Here is a 20,965-nt window from a genome sequence, read left to right as displayed (position 1 = left end):
CATTGGGTAAACGATCAAATATTATGGTTGCAGCATTGTGCATCCCTTTTTGTTCTAAAGACAACCTTAATGTGAAGTGACGAATGATTTTTTTCTTCTGGTATTGTAATTATGTACAGCATTGTTCCTTTTGAACTGCAGCAGATTACATACATCAAACATCATGAGAGAATAAATATTCTGTCAAGCAGTAGTCAAAATGCATAGCTCCATAAACAGATGTCTACATGATGATGGTGGGAACCGTATATTATTCTTACAGTAAGTTTTTGAGAAAGCAACACTTTCCTTCTTAAAGAGGAGCTAACCCAAAACATTATTCCATATGACACTGAATGAAAATATATAAACTATGCCAACTTACTGATTTGTCATTCCCCAAAATTTGCAATGATTCTAAGTGCATATGTAGCTGAGCTAAGTTGTTTTAGGAGTTCCAACATGTGCTTTTCCTGTTTAAATTCTCATCAGTGTAGACACTTACAATTTTTTAAGTTTCCACTCTATGTATTATTTCCTCACCACATGTTACACTGATCATTGGTAAAGTATTTCTAGATGTACAGAACTGAACATGATGTGTCCTTTTGAAATTCGGTGTGAGACCATTTGCAGAAATCCAGTTAACATTCCTTTTAAAAGTATTGTTTAGCATTTCATCCATTGTTGGATGTGTGTGTGGTTTCTTTACAATACTAGTTCTACCTGCAAAAAGAACTGATTCTGTACATTGTGTATTAGATAGCAGATTGTTTACATAGAAGAGGAACAATAGTGGACCTAAGATTGAGCCTTGGGAACCCCATACATTACTTCTGCCCAGTCAGAAGTATCTCCCCTGATCAAATTGGCTGAATTACTAAATTCAACTTTCTGCATTCCTTTGGTTAGACATGACATTATCCACTGTATGACTAAACCATCGATTCCATATAACCTCAATTTACCTAGGAGAATATTGTGATTCATATAGTCAAATGCCTTAGATGAGTCACAGAAAATAGTAACTAGTACTTTTTGCTATTTAGTGATTGTAAAATTTGGTGACTGAATGTGTAAATAGCATTCCCCATTGAGCAACTCTTCTGAAATCCATATATTTACTAAGGATATTATTGCTGCTCATATGGGATACTGTTCAAGAGTACATCACTTTACTGATGTCAATAGTAAAACAGGTCAGTACATTTTCTTATATCTTTTAAAGGGGTTTAAAAATGGCATGTTTAAATTAGTCTAGTAAAATGCCATGAGTTAGCTGTTGGGAACACCATCAAATGTAGATGAACATTTAGTTTTAAGAGAATTAATAATTTTCTTAATTTCAGGAGTTGGTGATACATTCCTGTGTCTGAATTTTATACGAGTTGCTTTTTCAACACACTGCTGCAATTTTTCTCCTGAACTGAGTGTCCCTATATTTTCTATTAGATATAAGAAATGGTTATTAAACATGTATGCTATCTGTGCCTGATCATTTATAGCCATTCCATCTAATGTTGTCATGCTCTCTGTACCCTGTTATCCTGTCTCTTCTTTCATTACATTCCATATGGCCTGAAGTATGTTGTCAGAATTATTGAGTTCTGACATAATGTGAATCTTGAGTAGTTTCTGAAATGAGCAACTACTACATTATCTCTACTTGTTCTCAGAAACAGATGCATTTCCTTTTCCTTTCATATGATGCTTTAATCCCTCTAGAGTTCCATGTTAACTTATGCAGAAAGCTATTTTCAAATGAGACTATATTAATTTTATATCAGCCTTTGGGTCATTATAAATTTCATCCCAGGTCTTCTCTGGTAAACTGTTCTGAAAAACATTTATCCTGGAGTCATCAGTTACTTTGATTTCCATTGAAAAGTATCTATACTGTAAAGCACTATCTTATCTTCCTAACTGTTCGTCATCAGAGACAGTATTTGTTATTGAGTATACAGTTATTTTCTTGTTTTGAAAAATAACCTTATGCTACTGTCTTTATTTGCCCATCTTGGAAAGTTAATTGCTGAGGTCAAATTGTAGGATCCAAGTAAGATTTTGTGACCATTTTTCCTGTAATAATCCTTTAGAAACTCATACTATTATAAATAATAGTGTTGCAGCTACTTACAAGTCTTTGTGCCTAAAAGAAAAAGGAAATTATGTAATTTATTTGCACCAGAGCCCACAGCATTTCATATTTCCTTTAAGATTTTATGACACAAAGAAGCTCAAGAAAATGCAACATACTGATGCCATTTTCAGAAAAGAAGTAGCTTTTATGCTAAATTTGGTAGGCTATTCTATAGCCCTCTTTGAAAAATTAGCACGTAACTCTTAAGAGGTAGGTTTTCAAATCAAAATTATACTCTACTTTGCTCAAAGTATAGCCATAGAGAGATAAAACCTGTTATATTCGTCTGTAAAACATGATAGACATACCTCTCAATTAATCACTGAAAAAGTTAACATTTCAGAGCTTAGTTACTATAGAGCTGAAGCCATAATATAGAAAAATGTTTGAAATGTTGTGCTGTACAGGAAGTGGTAGGACAAATCTATATGCTTCAGTATTTTCGATTGATGAAATATCAAAAACAATTTTACAATGAAACTGCACAATTCTAAAAATGGCACTTTTTTAAAATTTGCAGCTTCTAAGAGTATTAACAGACTGATAATCTCTAAGGTAGTCCAAATTTCCAAGGGATTACAATAAACATTAAAAAAATCAAAAACAGTAACAGACTGCAAGGATAGCCACCTAATGTTCAAACAACTGGAATAATTGAATTACACAGGGCTGCCCACCAAAATAAGTCCATTAATAAAAAAAGTCTAAAATGCATCACTGACTCAAAAAAACTATTGTACCTAGGACAGAACACCCCATACACACTTGCTATAACTGTGAGAATTCTTACATGAAAGCTTGCTTGAAATAATTGCGCACACAGTCTGGCCAATGAAACAGTTACCTAAATTTCTTGACAATATTTCCAAACATAACCAATACTGAAGCAGTTTGGAAATAAAAATATGATAAAATTCTTTCACAAGCTCTCACAATAATTTAGACTTTGTGCTTAGAGGACATTTGTGATGAGAATATTAACAAGGAGAAGCAAGGCTTATAACACATACATTGAAAGAGGAAACCAGACTGAGATACAAGCACTCTATAAGAAAATATGCCAATATTTGTCTCAATTATACATGCTCACATCACCTGGCACCTGGCACATGTGTGGTTCAATAATTACTATGGAACAAATGCAGTGAATAAACACACTAATTTTATGACCAAACTTAGTGGCACTGACTAAAACTGTATGTACACAGAAATAGATCTGCTCTCTCTTATGAGCACATTACCCATAATAGCTAGAAGTTAATTAATAACAACTTGCACCAAGAGTTTAGGGAAGCACTGTGTAACACACACTCACATTGGTCAAGGCACTGCCCCAAGCTGTGCCTTCCAAGAACCAACTGGCAGACAGCTCTATAGTGAACAGAGCATGGCATACTGCAACTCCACTGCACAGCCAGCACATGCCCCCTATTGGCCGCCAAGTACACAATGGCTACCCATGTGTTCCATCAAATCCAGCCTGCTTGGTGGTGCTTCCTGGGTGCCTCTGATGTGCAGTCTTCTGTGCTGCTCCATGTTTTCTCATGTCTTCCCATGCCAGGCAGGACAGAAATCACACTGGGTGTGCAGTAATGAGACAGATCCATCAGCACACTACTTAATAGCAGCTGACACAATCATGGCCACCCAGGCATGCAGTCGAATCAATCAAACCCACACATTCAGCATTGCCTCCAGGTTCCTTTTGATGTGTCCAATTTCTATGATGCCCTATGTTCTCACTTGCAGCACAACCATGACCTCTCTCCTTGGCTCTGGAGGGTGCTGCTGTAGTGTCACACCTCCTGTTAGGGAGCACTAGTGCCACCACAGCTCTAGTCACAGGCCTTTGAACTTACCATGGATGGTGAAGTCTAGTGATGGTACTTCCTCCCCACCACAAAACTGCAGCCACCCAGTAGGGGTGATGTGGCTGGGAAGCTTGCACATGCCTGTTAATCAACATGAAGGCTGCCATATGAGCTTAAACAGACTTGGCTTTACATACAAAATCTTCACTTCATGGGCCTGTACCACTGTAGAGATCAACAAACCTAAATAAATTAGACTAACATACACAAACAATTTCCACTAAAAACACATACATCAATAATTATTTTGCACCCTACATCTTTGTCATGACTACTCTTCAATATCTGTCAGTCCCTTAATTCAAATCCAGTTAATCACATATCAGTTATGTTCAGGCATACTAATCCCTTAAACAAATGCCAACTAAATTTTAAGGTATATGGGATGTAATAATTTATTTTACAACTGTAAGTCACCACCAAGGATATGAACAATAAAAACTCTTGAGCAACACATTACAAAATAATGCCTCCACCACAGATACAGCATAGTCTAAAATTACATTTACTCTTTGGATATCTTACCAATGCAATAACTGGAGTGATGAACCATATTATTAGAACATGACTCCATAAATGAGATAAGCTTCGCCAAGATCTCACTGCCCTTAAAATTATACAAACATTGGTTGGATCCACTCACTTTGATGACATGGGCCGCCTCCCCACTTTATAGCACTAAGCTCTCCTTACGTAACAGCCAGATCCAAGTTACTCGAATTTACATAGCTCAAGAGCCGTAAGGTGTATACAATTTCAGCATTGCCTATGGTCTCCAAATATTAGATATTCATGAGCACAGTCACCTCCCCTTTAAGGATTAACCAACCTAAGGATACTAATTGACTTACATGCATATATACACTCATGTAACTAGTGCAGTCCAGTTTCCCTCTTAGCCTAAAATACCACAGTCCCCCTTGGTAGGATTTGACCAACAAATCACATGCATGCCTCTATGCAACTGAATGTACATAGGTCACTCCCCTTCAGCCTGGCCAAAAGACAGTCAAAACGATTTTCATTAGCAAGGCTTAACTAACAAGATGCATCTGTGCAAACCCACATGAAATGATCTCCTTCTCCCTTCAACATGGCCTACAGATAGTGATGATTTGACTCAGACATTGATATCCATCGGTTCCCTAACTGTGATAGTGGGGAACAACCAACAAAGAAGCACACATGCATCCATACAACCCCAAGAAAAGTGGTTCTCCATCTCTAACCATGAAATGAACTGACAACAGCAATGTACATTAGTGAATATCTCCTACATAGCCTGATTGGCCAGAGACCACCAGTAGCAACAACCAATAAGCTTCAAGATCCCTAACACTTTTCTACTCCATTGACACTACTCAAACCATAGAATGTAATGATGTGACAACTGAAGATAACTATAATATGAACGACTATGTATGGGAGATGGCGCATTTACCAGATGCATGTCTGGTGGGGTGGTCCACTGAGCAAAAGCAGTTTTTTTTTTTTTTTTTTTTGAAGTAATATACCACTTGTCCTCATACAGGTCCACCCCAGTCACCTTCATTGTGGAAACACTGAGACAGACCACCAAACCATAGTATCTGTCTTGGTGGGGCACCGAAACCATTACATCAAAATATGTTATAAACTAGTTCTACCTATCACTCACAGCTCTCCATGTCCATGACCATGCTCTGCCACCAAAATGTGACATTATATGGAGTGGGAGGACTGGGTTGGAGCCATGAGTGATCCATACTCTTCAAAATTTTCAACAACAGAAAGTCAAAAACAATTTTTCAGTGAGGTTCCACCATTCTAATAGAGTTGTAACATTCAATAGTATTAACAGAGTGGTAGCATCTAAATCAGACAAAAATTCCAGGGTGTTAAAATAAACATTGAAAGATACAAAAACAGGTAACAGAACCCAAGGGTAGACACATCATGCTAAAACAAGTGGAATAATGGAAGTACATAGAGCCACCTGCCAAAATAAGTACAATTTATAAAAAATACTAAAATGCATAACAGACTCAAAACAAACCATTGTACCTATGCCAGAGCACTACATACAAGCTTCCTAAGATGGTGATCACATTAAAGCTCTTTCAAGTGGCACACACAACCTGGCCAACAAGACAGTTATAAATTACTGATGAAGTTACCAGACATAACCCATATCAAAGCAATTTGAAAACACAACAAATAATTTAGACTTTCTACTTAAGGCAGGTTTGTGACAACAACGTTAATCAGAAGAAGCAAGGTTTTGAACACAATCATTGCAAGAGGAAATCAGATTGATACCAAGTGCCCTAGCAGAAACTATGCCAAGTCTGGTTTCAATTATACATCCTCATTTGAGCTGCCAACAGGTACTGTAACATAAGTTGTTCACTGAGTACTACAACACAACTGCACTCTATAAACAAAATGCCATACTCAGGAATAGGAGTAATTTCATAACAGGACTGAGCATGCACACAATAGCACTGATCGCTCTACCACTGAATAGAACTATATGTATACAGAAATAATCTGCTCTCTCCTGTGAACAAACAACCAATTATACTGGTGAGATAATTAATATGCACAAAGAATTTAGGGAAGCACTGTATGACTCAAACACTCGTATAGCTCAAGACACTACCCCAAGTTGTGCTTTCCAGGAACAGACAGGACAAACAGCCTTATAGAAAACAGAGCCAGTTGTGCCATAACTCCACTGCTTGCCCAGCACACTCTTCTTATTGACCACCAAGTGTACAGTGGCTTCCCAGGCATACTGTAAAATCCATTCTGCTGGCTTGCTTGCCTGATTCCCTCCAATATGCAGTCTTCTGTGGTGCTCAACATTCTCTCATGTCTTTCCAGACCAGGCAGGACAGACATCTCTATAGCAAATCACACCAGAAGTACCATACTACAATAGCGTGGCCAGCACAGTCTTCTTAATGGCTGCCAACTCAACCACAGCTGTCCAGGCATGTGGTGAAGTCAATCCAGCCCACTTGTTCAGTGGTGTCTCCAGGTTCCTTGTGGTGTGTCTTCTTCAACATCTTACATTCTGCATTGCAGCACACTGCATGTATTGCATCACACTGCAGCCTCTCCCCTTGGTTCCAGAGGGCAGTGCTGTAGTGTCATACCTGCTGTCAGCAGTGTTGATGCAGCACTAGCGTCGTGATGGCTCTAGTTGTGGGGCCTTTGAACTCACTGTGGACACTGATGTCTAGTGATGACATAGTAAATTATTAAGATGATGATGTCTGAAAAGTAATGGTTTTTCAGTAGAATTATAATTGGTTATGCACTGCCTTATAAGAAAGGAGTTTCTCCTTCCATTAAAAACAGTTGTGAAGTGTACAAATGTTTGCTCAACATTTTCAGACTCCAGTATATTCAGTGTATTACTAAACTTCGGGCAAGGTGAAGATGCTTAGTATTGCTAAATTAAATATCAGTTTAAACTGACACTGATGCAGATGGATTGCTATAAATAATGGAGAAAAATATATCTGTGATAAATGTAAACTGCATTTGAAGTCCAATTCAAAACTGAGTGTACTGGGTGAGGAAGCTAAGACAAGCCATCCCAGATGGACTTCTGGCCACTAAACTTGCAACATCAAGAAGGTGGCTTGTAGGGAATATCAAACAGGCACGAAGTGTACTTTGAGCTTGCATATGCAAATAATTAGCATTTCAGGGCAACTGCACAAAATGAGTAAGAGTAGTGCCAAGTAGATTCTGTATATAAGGAAATATTGTGTTGATTTGTCGTTCAGAAGTCCAATTTGAATATTTGTTGTTTGTCAGAAGATCACATTATGCTTTTCAGTGGTTGGAAGCCCATCAGTGTCACACAAATATGGAATCTATAGCTTGAGGAGGACGATAATCAATGCCGTGCAAGATCTAAAAAAATGGTTCCAATGGCTCTGAGCACTATGGGACTTAACATCTGTGGTCATCAGTCCCTTAGAACTTATAACTACTTAAACCTAACTAACCTTAGGACATGACACACCCATGCCCAAGGCTGGATTCAAACCTGTGACCATAGCGGTCACGCGGTTCCAGACTGAAGCGCCTAGAACCACACGGCCACACCGGCCGGCTGCAAGATCTAAATTGCTCTATGTGCTTAGTGCATGAGAGGATACACATACTGTTTGCGCGGCTCCACAGGATCGTGCAGACCCATCACATACTGTGAGTCAGGAAATAGGCCTGTTCGTAACAAGACAGATATCTACATGGACAGTGTGAGCACATCTGAAACATCATAGAATTTCATCACAGTAGCCATTGTTGCAGTTTCCTCTGAAGCAGCAGCAGAGAGAGGCATATTAACAAAAGTGTGCTCAGTGACAACAATGGGCACAAGGGTGGTACCACTAAGTGTTTTGAGACTAGTCCCAGTTCTGCGTACAGTCTTATGATGGTTGAATACATGTGTGCAGGCTCAGAGGAGAACAAACATTGCCTGACTGGATTACTCAACATATAAGCTCAGCACATGGCATGATTGTATGGGGGTACCATTGGGTTCACATCATTGTCATCTATTACATTTCTGATATGTTTAAGGCTGATTACTGTGCCCTAACTTGGAGGTATCCTTCAATGAGGTAATGCAAGATGGAATGTTGCTCATACTGCCCTTACCTAACCTGACTAGCCAGCAATTTCTCCTAATGCCTCACCTACTGAAACATCTGGTCCCAGGTAACCAATAGACTAGCCTCCCACCACTCACCATCCACCGATATTGAGAAACTTTAGCATAGAGTTGGAACAGCATGGAATGATGTCCCCAAATTTATAATATCATCCAAGTTCATGTTGACTCTATGGCATGCTGTATTCCCTGAAATCACCTACAATATTAATTGCGTACTCTGCCTGCTACACTATACAAGCATAATAATTAAAATTTTATTATTAGCTATCTTTCCAGGTGTTTCAGTTTTCATGGCCAAAAGTGAATATCCAGAATGGGTAAACATATCAAGGTGCAGTTTTTGCTAAGATACATGCTAGTTTACAAACAGGATGTCAGTGAGTGAACATAAGTGGAACTTGAGTCTGCAGTTTCTCTCAGTGTATTTCTTGCTCGAACAGTCCATGGGTGAACTGCCAGTCCTTAGTGTCCAACGGGCACAATATTTCGGCGATCAGACATTTTGTTCTCTTACCGGCTGACAAAGTCAATGCTACAGTCGTTCTTTCCCATAAGGACTGCATTGAGAAGATGCAGAGCCTGCTATGTGACGTATCTTACAGGAAGATCAACGCTGACCCCACAAAGAAGGTGGAGAACAAGAATAGAGCTCTTCTCAAGGCCGCAAATTGACACCTCAAGGACCTGTATTACCAAGACTTTATGGGCTCCCTAAAGTCCACAAAGAAGGGATGCCATTACGCCCAATTGTCAGCAACATTAGGGCACCTACATATTTGCAGGCCAAGTACGTGGCAGAATTACTAAGCCCTTATGTGGGTAAATACCCTCATCACATTCATAAGTCTGTGGGTTTCATAAAACGTCTCGACAACTTCAAGCTGAAAGACTCAGATATCCCGGTGAGTTTTGGCGTTGTTTCATTATTCACCTGGGTGCCTCTTTGAGAGTCAGTTGAGCTTGTTGCATAGAAATTTGACGAGAAGATGACTCACCTTTTCAAGCATGTTATGACCCCCACATATTTTCTCTTTAATGGAGAATACTATGAACAAACAGAAGGAGTTGCAGTGGGGAGCCCACTCTTGCTGATGGTCATGAATTTCTATATGGAGCACTTCGAGGAGGAAGCTTTGGCGTCATCCAAATGGAAACCTACTTGTTTTCTACGTTATGTGGATGACACGTTCATGATCTGGCCCCATGGAAGGGACAAGCTCCTAAACTTCCTTACACACCTGAACGCCATACATGTGAACATAAAATTCACTATGGAGACCAAAGCAGAATGAGGATTACCATTCCTGGACATCTTGGTCAAAAGAAGAGCGGATGGTACCCTGGGCCACGGGTTATACAGGAAGATAATGCACATCCACCTGTATTTGCATGTGGATAGCTGCCACCACCCTGTGCAGAGGAATGGGGTGCTAAAAAACACTGGTGTACAGAGTGCGCACCATCTCTGACGCAGAGAGTCTGCTCCAAGAGCTGGAACACCTCAGAACCGTATTCCGGAAAAACAGGTACTTGGAATGGCAGATCAGACGTGCTCTCCACCCCACTTCTACAGTACAGCGTGTGGAAATGGAAGAAGTCACAGAGAAAGAGATAGCCACTGCCTATATACCATATACTGTCACACTATCGGGGAAAATAGGATGAATATTGAGGAAACATCGAGTAGGAACTGTCTTTTACCCACCACATAAGACACGAGCATTATTGGGAAGTGTCAAAGACAATCTCGGTTTGCAGAAGGCTGGCGTATGCCAGATTCCGTGTCAATGTGGGAAGACTTGTATTGGACAAACAGTGTGCACCACCGAAGATCATTGCAGAGAACATCAGGGGCACACTCGACTTGGGTACCCCAACAAGTCGGCGGTCTCAGAGCACTGTTTGTCTGAAAATCATGAAATGGACTACCAACATACCAAGGTATTGGCACAGACATCTAAATACTGGGACAGCACCGTTAGAGAGTCTATCGAAATTCTTACCAGGAATGGACTCAACAATCAAGACTGCAGCTACAACCTCAGCAGGGCATGGGAACCAGCATTGAGTCTAATTGAAAAGATGCTCAGCATAGGAAACGAATGGGTGACTAGGACAGACGAGGCAATTACACCGACGCCACCACAGACGCCGACGCCAGCGTCTCAGCAACCGCTGACACGCGGGCATGGACCACGGAGAGAACGCCTCACGAGGAGAGGGGATTTAAGATGGATGCCTGTCTACAGGAGCTCAGTTCATCAGTGCACCTAATGATGGTGACATGTCTGATCGCCAAAATATTTTGCCCATTGGACACTATGGACTGGCAGTACACCCATGGACTGTTCGAGCAATGAGTGGAACTTGGTCTAACAGTAACAAGGCAACAGCAAAGCAAACCACTGCCCCACCATCAGCCCAAAAGGTCCCACAAATTTCTGGCCTACTGTACCAGATGTAAGCAAATACATTGCACAGCCAAAGTTCATGTGTTTAGCTGTACATTTAAAGCTCATCAGTCTGTCTACTGTTGTAAGAATCAGTTTGTTGCAAAGCTACTCAGATTTTAACAATGTACATGAAAGTTGAAAAGGTGGATATAGTTTTCATTTATGGAAAGTCTCACCAAACTGTTAGAGCAGGAATACGGCTGTATCCTGAACGGTACCATGATTGTGCCAGGCCCTCTCAAGCTGTGTTGCAAACATTATAAAATAATTTTGAGAAACTGGAAACAAAATAGAACATTAACTGAGGATATAAATGCAACTAACATTTTAGCAGTGGCAATGCATAAGCCATATGTCTCTGCAAGACATCTTGTATGTGCGAGTAGGATTAGCCAAAGGAGTGTTCAGTGACTACCCCATTCAAACACATTTAACCCTTCTTACTTTCACTCCATTAATAGCTTCATGGCAATGACTTTCAAAACCAGTTACAGATGTCAGGATGGTATCTACGAAAATTTATATGTAAGAGTTTATTTCTGGATGAAGCATCGTTTAAAAACCATGAGGAAATCAATATCTCGGCTACTGGTCAGTTGATTATCCTTGATGGCTGAGAGAAGTGCCTAAGCAATGTCCTTGAATTGTAAAGGTATTGCACCAGCTTCTCAAGGATCACATCATTGGTCCTAGCTTCATTTATTGGTCTATAAATAGCCACACGTATCCTAACAAGTATGCTCCCATAGTTATTGGAATATGTACCACTAGATATAAGGGTACCCATGTAGCACCAACATGTTGCATTTACTTCCTCTGCCACTATACTGCATATCTCATTTACACATGAGTGGTGTGAGCTGTCAGTTGTAAATTTTAGCATCTAGGATTTATTTACATTGATCCTTAATTCTTGTGCATGAAAATTTGAACTTAATTCTAGTATCCCATTACTTGCTGAAAATTTAAGTTCCTCACAATCTTTACTATGAAATAAAACTGAGGTGTCATCAGCATAATTTACAATGTGCAATTTAATGGGGTGTACAATGTCATTAATATATGCTAAAAAGAGGAAAGGTCCAAAAATTGAGCCTTGAGGGTCTCACTGTGTCACTGTTTCACTTGTGGATTTAATAGTTAAGAACTTATTGTCAATTTTATGTGTAAGTTTGGTACTCTGTCTCCGATTCACCAGATAGGTGGATAGAAGTTTCATTGATGCCTCACTGATATTGTACGCCCACAGTTTTTTAAGAGAAGCTCATGGTTTACAGAGGGTTTACAGAGCCTAAAGCTTTGCTCAGGTCAAAGAATATTCTGGCTGTGTGCATACCCCATTGTATATTGCTATACACTTCATGGAAGAAACTGGTAACAGCAGTGGCTGTGCTTAGCTCTTTCCTAAACCCACGCTGTGATTTAGTAAGCATTTTGTGTCTTTAGAAAAATGTGAGTTGTGATAGGATAACTGTTTCAAATATTTTACTGAAGGTAGGCATGAATGATATTGGTCTACAATTTGAAACTTCTTCTTTACTTCCCTTCTTATGGACTGGCTGCATTAAACTTATTTTTAAGGCATTTGGGTATACATTTTCATTAATACTACAGTTGATAAGATAGGTAAGGGGTTTAGTTATTTCATTGGCACATTTCTTTGACACCACACTTGAGATACCATCCCATCCAGATGATTGCTTATTCTTTAGCTTTTGTACTGTGTTAAATATTTCTTGTTGATTCACCTCCACAAATTCCAGCTCTATACCATCCGTGACATCATTTGGTGCACCAGCCTGTAGATCTATAATAGGGGCTGGTTGGTTCAAAAGGAGAGATAAAATGCTTATTGAATAAATTACATACTTCATTTGGATCTTTCAGTAGATGGCCCTTGTGTCTAATGGTAATTGGTTCACTCTGTCCCTTGCTGGTGGTTTTATGATGATTATTGATTAGTTTCCAGGATGCCTTTCCTATGTTGGCTGAATACTCTATTGCTTTATCGGTTTCCTCAAGTGTAAAAGGTCTGTCTTAAAACTGTTTTTTGGCTTGATTTTACTTTTCCTTACATATGTGTAGCTTTATTTCCTTACATAAATAGTCAAGATGATATATATTCTGCCTTAAATTAATCGGCCTAGGTGTAAGTTTCAGCCTAGTATTACTTTCAAGACTAGAGTTGGTTCATACCCCGGTTATTTCTTTGAGAGGGCAGCAGCAGTCAAAATGCTTCAGCAATGTCCTATAAAAATTTTCCCATTTGTTTTCTGACCCTTTAGGTTGGTAAATAGTTACCCATTTCTTCTCAGCTAACATAGTTTTGAAGGCACTGGTGTTCATGCTCTTCAGGATCCACAGCCGGCTGCGGTGGTCTAGCGGTTCTAGGCGCGCAGTCCGGAACCGCGAGACTGCTACGGTCGGAGATTCGAATCCTGCCTCAGGCATGGATGTGTGCGATGTCATTAGGTTAGTTAGGTTTAAGTAGTTCTAAGTTCTAGGGGACTGATGACCACAGATGTTAAGTCCCATAGTGCTCAGAGCCATTTGAACCATTTTTTTTTTTGGATCCACTTCTTCTCAATTATCTTAGTTGCTGTTCTTACACCAAACCTTAAATATTCTAACATCTGACAATAGTGATCTGAGTAATGAAAACCAACACTTTGAAAGTTAACACTATTTTTACATTTTTGTCGACTATTACATAATCTATCTTACTGGAGCTTGACTCTGTTAATCTAATGTCACAGTTCACTATATTTGTGAGATTATATGAGTTTAATATATCTATTATTTTCAAATAGGTTATACTGCAGGAGTTTTCATCAATATTTAAGTCTCCAACTATGCTAAGGTCAGTGGGGCCTGTTTGTCTAATTGGCCTGTTAAGTCTATCAAGGCAGTACAACACATCTGTATTTGGTGGGTGGTACATACCAATAACTTTATGTTTAGCTAACCAGCTTGAATGAGTGTTTATGTGGACCACAACACCAGCCATTTCAATTGTTCCTTCTTTGCAGTATTGTTCAACAAATGAGATTTTCTTAAATGGAAGATGTTCATTTACAAATATTGCCACCCCATCCCCTTTGTGTTGTTGCCTGCAGTAACTATCTGCTAACATATAACCATCTAATTTGTAATACTCAATTTAATTGTCTTTTAGTCTATGTTCTGTAATTACTAACAGGTGTGATGAATTCTCATCCACAAATACTTGCAGTAAATTGAGTTGATTCGTAAGATACTGCACATTTAGATGCATTATCCTAAAGGGCATTGATATTTTACAACACATTGTGACATGGTATTCTGAATCAGTCGAATTATTACACAAGTTTGTAACACTGCACTGTAATAACAATTTACTCAATTCCAAGTCAGTTTCTTCAGCACGTGAACAGGGTTCATTCCAATCCAGGTGGTTCAGTTCAGTAAAATCATGTTGCTTGAAATTGAGACTAAAAACAACTTGTTGATTATAATCTAAGATGATTGGGTCTGTGGTTTTATGCAGCTCCTTACAAATTTCCGTTATCTGGTTCACTAACTTGAGCTTTCCATTTCTGGTATGTTCTACATGTTTCAGTTTGCTAATGTCTAGCAAGCACCCATGATTTAGTTTTTTACATAGTTTCTGTAGTTCTAAATTATGGTGCTCAATTTCTGTATTAGCACACGACCAGTCTTAGTTCAGCAATATCAATATTGACAGTATTGTGAGAAAAATATACACTTATATATAATACTCAGGTAATATTTATGGGAATCTGTGTTAGTTTCCACATAGTTCACAGGTAAATAATTAAAATTACATGCAGATAGAACATAGTTTACCATCTTTCTTATTTTGGATTGTCTGGAAAGTTTACTTGTACCCCAGTCACCTATCATGCAGGCAAATTGAGAAATACTGTTAATGCAGCAACAGTTCTTTAAGTTCTCGAATAGTTTGTAACATAGAAGTGATTGGCACAGAGTACAGTGGAGTGTATCATTCATATTTTTCATTGGCATTTGAAATACTTAGATAGTCTTCCACAGGATCAAACACACCATCCAGTCTATAGTTATAAATCATAGTTTGCAGTCTGGTAATTTTGTCTTCTTTAGCCAAGGAAGACATAAAATTTTGTTGTAGATTATACCAGGGCACTTCATAAAATCAATAAGATGGTAACCACTATCGTTGTTCACTCCTGGGTTTGCATTTGAACATAATATCTTTATCCTAGAATTGGAGTTGATGCACATTAAACTCCATGTTCCAACCATTGCTCACAGTCCTACTGCTGTCCCTTGGTAATGTACTTACACACAAAAGCTATGGTTTGATGTTAGGTGATTCAGTATCCCAGATAGCCCATCTGTTTGTACAGCTATTTTAATGTCCGTCAGTTCGACTTTATGTGGTACAACCACAGAATTTTTATATTTTCTCAGAATGGTTTTTAGTGCTTCCTTACCAATTCTTTGTGATGTGCCTCTTGCTGTCAAAATGCCATTCTCGTGTAGGAGAAATGGTAGCTTCATCTCTATGCCATATCTTGCAGAGATGAGCTTGAAGAATTTATCACATGCATCACTGGTCTCATTTTCTTCCATAATAATTGAGGGATGCTTAGTACATTGGAGGAAGCCATGTTGACACTATCCACTATCAAAGATTAATGATCAATTGTGGCCATCAAGGCTTGTTATATACCCTACAAATCCAAGATGGTGACACTTCCAATCACATAACCATGATGACCCTTCCAGTTATGTCTATGATGTCCCTTCCAGTTATGTCTCCTAAATCTAGAAGGTTGCTGTGTGTTGCCCCTTGAGTGCTCCTGCACACTGGAGTAGGCATTTCCCCTTAAATATGCTAATGATTATTCATGAGTCTTTGTTGTTTAAATTTGTGTATGCCTTTAATTTACACTCCATGCATCTCTGCATAACTAAATATTATTTATAAATATTATATGTTGATATTGTGTTTTATGCATATATATTTAACTCTTGCTGTTAACAGATATCTGTAGGCATTGCTTGTACTTTTACAAAAATTATCAAACATCATTTTCACTGGAAATTTTCCTGTATCCATGACATGCGTACAAAATGAGTGGGAAAATGGTCTTTGACCATAACTACTTAAAGTGTTATGATGTCCTTTGCACAATTTAAACATGTGTTTTCATAAACATATCAAGGGCAGACTGTAGTCCTCACCAGCTACAACTGTATGAGTTGCATACCTATTCTAAATGAGACTCAAATATTCCTTGAAACTTTCAGAAACTATATCATCTGAACCATGGGTCACTTAAAGGAACCAATTATAAATTTGTTTCAATTGGTGGGTATAACATCAATGTATCCTAACTCGCAGTAACTGTCTACTTCAATTTCACTATAAGATAAACTGCTTCTAACAGTAACACACTCACTACCATTGACTGAATTTTGTCTATCTTTTCCATATAAGGTTAAGTCCTTGGTAAAATTTTTGGCTGAACTTGTCTCTGGCTTTAGCCAGCTATCAGTACCATTAACAAATTCTGTACTGCCTCTGCAGCCATATCCCCTAGAGACTCCAATACACACTTAATATTAGAGCTCCTAAACACTGATAATCTCACCGGCTGTGAATACCCTGACCCTGCACAGCAAGAGGCTTCCTCTGAAACTGGGCAAGCAACTGCAGTTGGCTCAGGATCATTATCATCCACAGACAGTGCCTGAAATATTTTCATCAGACTAACCAGGGAGGACTTTTCATCAGTCTCCCTGGAAGTCTTCCGCCAATTGCCACACTGCAAAACGACCTGTCATTCAACTGCAGGTGAGAGGTTAACATCCGTGTGGACAGTAACTGGGCCAACAACAGCAATGAAACAATCAGAGGACATATGGGATGTGCTGGACATCCCTTTGAACCCCACAGTGATGCACACTGGCCACAGCTTCAAGCTGTTTTGCTGAAGCCAGAACTGCCTGAAGCTGTGAGAGGAGGGTCTCCATCGCAGCTCACATCCAAACACAGCATTCACAGTCCCAACCCATATTAAAGACAGCGTAAATTTACACAACACCACTAATATTCACAAGTATGGGCCTCATAAATACACAAACACACAATAAATTACCAGAATGAGATTATCACTCTGCAGTGGAGTGTGTGCTGATATGAAACTTCCTGGCAGATTAAAACGGTGTGCCGGATTTTGCGGGCAAGTGCGCTACCATATGAGCTACCCAAGCATGACTCATGCCCCGTCCTCACAGCTTTACTTCTGCCAGTACCTCATCTCCTACTTTCCAAACTTTACAGAAGCTCTCCTGCGAACACAATAAATTATATATCAAACTACAAAATGATACAGAAAAAGCTAAATAAATGACTCACTTATACTTAAAAGCTCATAATATAATGAACAAAGAATTATCTTTTCTGTGTTCAGCAATAGTATAACAAATGAGAAATTGATACAGAAAAAGTATTAAACCATTCACTATTCTCTGAATGATTGAAGTACTGTTTTAACCACATTTCAGTTAAGCAGTCATTCCCACTATTTAGTATTTCTGAGAACATATGAGGTACAGTAAGGCAACTTGCTATGAGATTCTGAAGACTCTCTTCACATAATGAGGAAAATAAAGTGTTATAAAGAAATGAATAATAACAACAACAACTATTATTATTATTATTATTATTATTATTATTTGTAAACTATTATTTGTGAACATATTAGCATTTGTTTATTCTTTTTTCCTACAGGAGGAGGTTTAACTTGGATTCCTGTAGTTTGTGTGCTGGCCTATGTTTGCACAAGCATGTCAGGATTGTTGAGCATCCCATGGATCATGACTGCAGAGCTTTTCCCAACTGAAATAAGAGGAATTGCGCATGGTATTGTCATGTCATTTGGGTACCTCGCTATGTTTGCCGCCATCCAGTGCTATTTTGACATGCTCTACTATTTTGGTGGAGCACATGTGTTGCAGTGGTTCTTTGCTGGCATGTCACTATTAGGAGCAGTACATGTGTGGATTTTTCTGCCTGAAACCCATAGTGTCACATTGTCAAGCATTGAACAGTACTTTAAAGAAAACATATTTTACTGCAGGTATCTAAGAAAACAAGCCAGAGAGGCAGCACCAAATTTATAAACAGAAACAAGTCTTAGTACAAATTTCTTTCTATTTTTCTGTGGTATTTTGTATTTAAAAAGCCAGTATTATTTATGTTGAAAGCACTCAGAGGAGTTGCATTGCCTAAGTAAAGATGTCAATAATACAATTACTGATAACAAGTATGAGAAGAGAATTCTTCATGAAAAAAAAAATGAAAAAAATTATACATTTTGCATTCCAACCTATTATCATACCAATACACCTCTCTTTACCCAATAAATCAATTATGAATTAAAAGAACATACCTTAAAGGAAGTGTGAAATGAAATATTTCTTGGAATGCTGAAAACAAAACAACAGAAATTGTCATACTGAAAATGGCCTATTGTGTGCAACTTCTGCTCACAGTATTGCTGCAGCCTTTGATGACATTACTCAAAAGACTTTTAGTCTTCTTACTTTTTAATTATATAATTACAGTATTTCATAGAGCTCTCTGGAAAATTTCAGCATATTTTCTACTTTATTAGAATTATAATGAAAGGCTGTTACCACCCAAGGAAGAGGAATGCTTATAAATACTTCTGATAATACAAAGTAACAATAATTATTGTCAATGATCTAAAGCCTGAAAGAGAGGCTTGTGTGAAGTATCAGAACCAGTCTGATAAACAAAGAATACAAGAGAGTAAAATAAAATTAACTATAATAACACTGTTGAGAAGCTCTAACTGAAGTTGTTATCATGTCCGTCTAAACATAAAATCTAATTGTTCCACTGATATTTTTGTTTCATTTCTAGAATGCAGGAGTGGCATTATGCTTGATATTTGGAGTGTGTGGAACCAATTTACAGTTCAGTATTACTAGTGAAAGTTTGGCTTGTCTTCCTTCAACCATTATATCTTTTGTTTAATACACACTGTGCAGTATAGGTGATTGTGATAAGTGTATTGAAAGTGATAGTGACTGTACTACAAATGAGTTCAGGAATAAAGGAAGGAGAGTGGATTAAATGAGGAGGCAGCTCACAGTCTGCTTCTCAACCATTATATCTTTTGTTTAATACACACTGTGCAGTATAGGTGATTGTGATAAGAGTGTATTGAAAGTGATAGTGACTGTACTACAAATGAGTTCAGGAATAAAGGAAGGAGAGTGGATTAAATGAGGAGGCAGCTCACAGTCTGCTTCTGTTTCAGAAAGACCAGGTAATTTTCCAGGTACACATTAATTTTAATTCAGTATCGTGGTTTTATTGAATTATATACAGGAAAACAGTTTTAATTATAGTACAATTTTGGTGAACAGACAAAAATTTTGAGATGAAATTTGTGCAACCTTTTATAATGACTGGTGTCTTCGAATGCAATTAACATCACCTCAAATGTGATCTAATTACTCACCATGGAAATGAAAGGGTGAGGATTTTATTTATGTAAGATATTGCCAAATTATGATATGCACTAATTTAGAATAAATGTACAAATTCAAAATTTAACATCATATTAAAATACCTGATTATCATTACTGAAAAATAACATAGTTAAGTTCACATGCCCTATATTGATCTCATGTAATGATTACACAATCAATATTTACTGTGTTATCTTTCAGTATACACCTTACTTGCAAATCATACAAAACAACAAATCAGTAGCCTTGATGCAAAATCCGCTAACTGCACCATAAGTGAAACTCAAATATTTCTGAAAACCCCTTCCCATCCAAACTATTAAAACTAAAGACTTTGTTTCTTTTTTTTTTAAATCTTCAGTGAAATATTGGCTTAGTGGTTTTTGTACCAGATTTATGCAGGTAGCAGGCTTTGCAAATGTATCAGTCCAGTTATGAAACAAACATTCAGTTATAAAACACGCTATTCAGCGATATGTAAGGAATGTTAGGAGGATGGAATTTAATTATTGTGAATGCAAACAGAATATGTTTTATTTCAAAGAGAAAGCTGAAAATTCTGCAAAACTGGCACATAAAGTGACAATATTTTACCAGGAAAAACTGATTTATTTAACTTAAAAAAAGAACCAAAATGGATGTTCAACATTAGGTTTTTATTTTTTTTAAACACACTCATGCTTTTGACATCACAAGATACTGTAGGGAATAAAATAAACTCCAAATTGCATCTTAGTGAAACATCAGCAAAATCTTAGAAAATGAAGAAATTGATAGGAAGTTGCATCTTAGTTAAAACAGTTACAAAAATATCTAGGAAATGAAATTGGACATTTACCAAGCTTTGCACCCAAAGAAAATGTGGAGTTAGTCACTTCTGCAACTGAACATCATTTTCTACAGCCATTTTCAACAGTTTATAATGGGTATTGCACCCTGAAAGCTATTGTGTAGGTGCTGAAAAAATCTATACAGCAGTGTGTCGAACTCAAAATTGACAAAAAATGCAACTTTTGCATCTGAGCTACTCAAATATAAGAGTTACTATTATGTTGCAAATAGAGAGCTAGATGATTCATCAAGAAAGTGTAATATATGAAGTGTACTTCGATCTGAAGTTTTTTTTTCAGTTTGATGGCTGTAATATTTTAACTGCATGCAGAATGTTTTATTTTCAGTTTTTAAGTACTACAATGATTTACCATACAACAAATTTGTTAAGTTTTTCCTGAAGGTGCAGTATACATGAAAAATACTCTCCACATAACCAAAACAGTCTTCTACTGATGGA

General features: G+C 37.9%; 1 protein-coding gene across 1 annotated transcript in view; it reads left to right on the top strand.

Moving 5' to 3' along the window:
- Nucleotides 1-18,333, top strand: part of LOC126248682 (facilitated trehalose transporter Tret1-2 homolog) — a 308,477-nt gene extending 290,144 nt beyond the window's left edge. Inside the window, exon 9 of the mRNA XM_049949949.1 lies at nucleotides 17,903-18,333. Within this exon, the coding sequence (XP_049805906.1) occupies nucleotides 17,903-18,294 (392 nt within the window). The 3' untranslated portion in view covers nucleotides 18,295-18,333. The remainder of the gene's footprint in view (nucleotides 1-17,902) is intronic.
- Nucleotides 18,334-20,965: the final 2,632 nt, after the last annotated feature.

The sequence above is a fragment of the Schistocerca nitens genome, chromosome 3 (genome assembly GCF_023898315.1).
Source record: "Schistocerca nitens isolate TAMUIC-IGC-003100 chromosome 3, iqSchNite1.1, whole genome shotgun sequence".
NCBI classification, from domain to species: Eukaryota; Metazoa; Arthropoda; class Insecta; order Orthoptera; family Acrididae; genus Schistocerca; species Schistocerca nitens.
The sequence above is the reverse complement of the archived record's forward strand: the minus strand, read 5'-3'. Positions and strand labels throughout refer to the sequence as shown.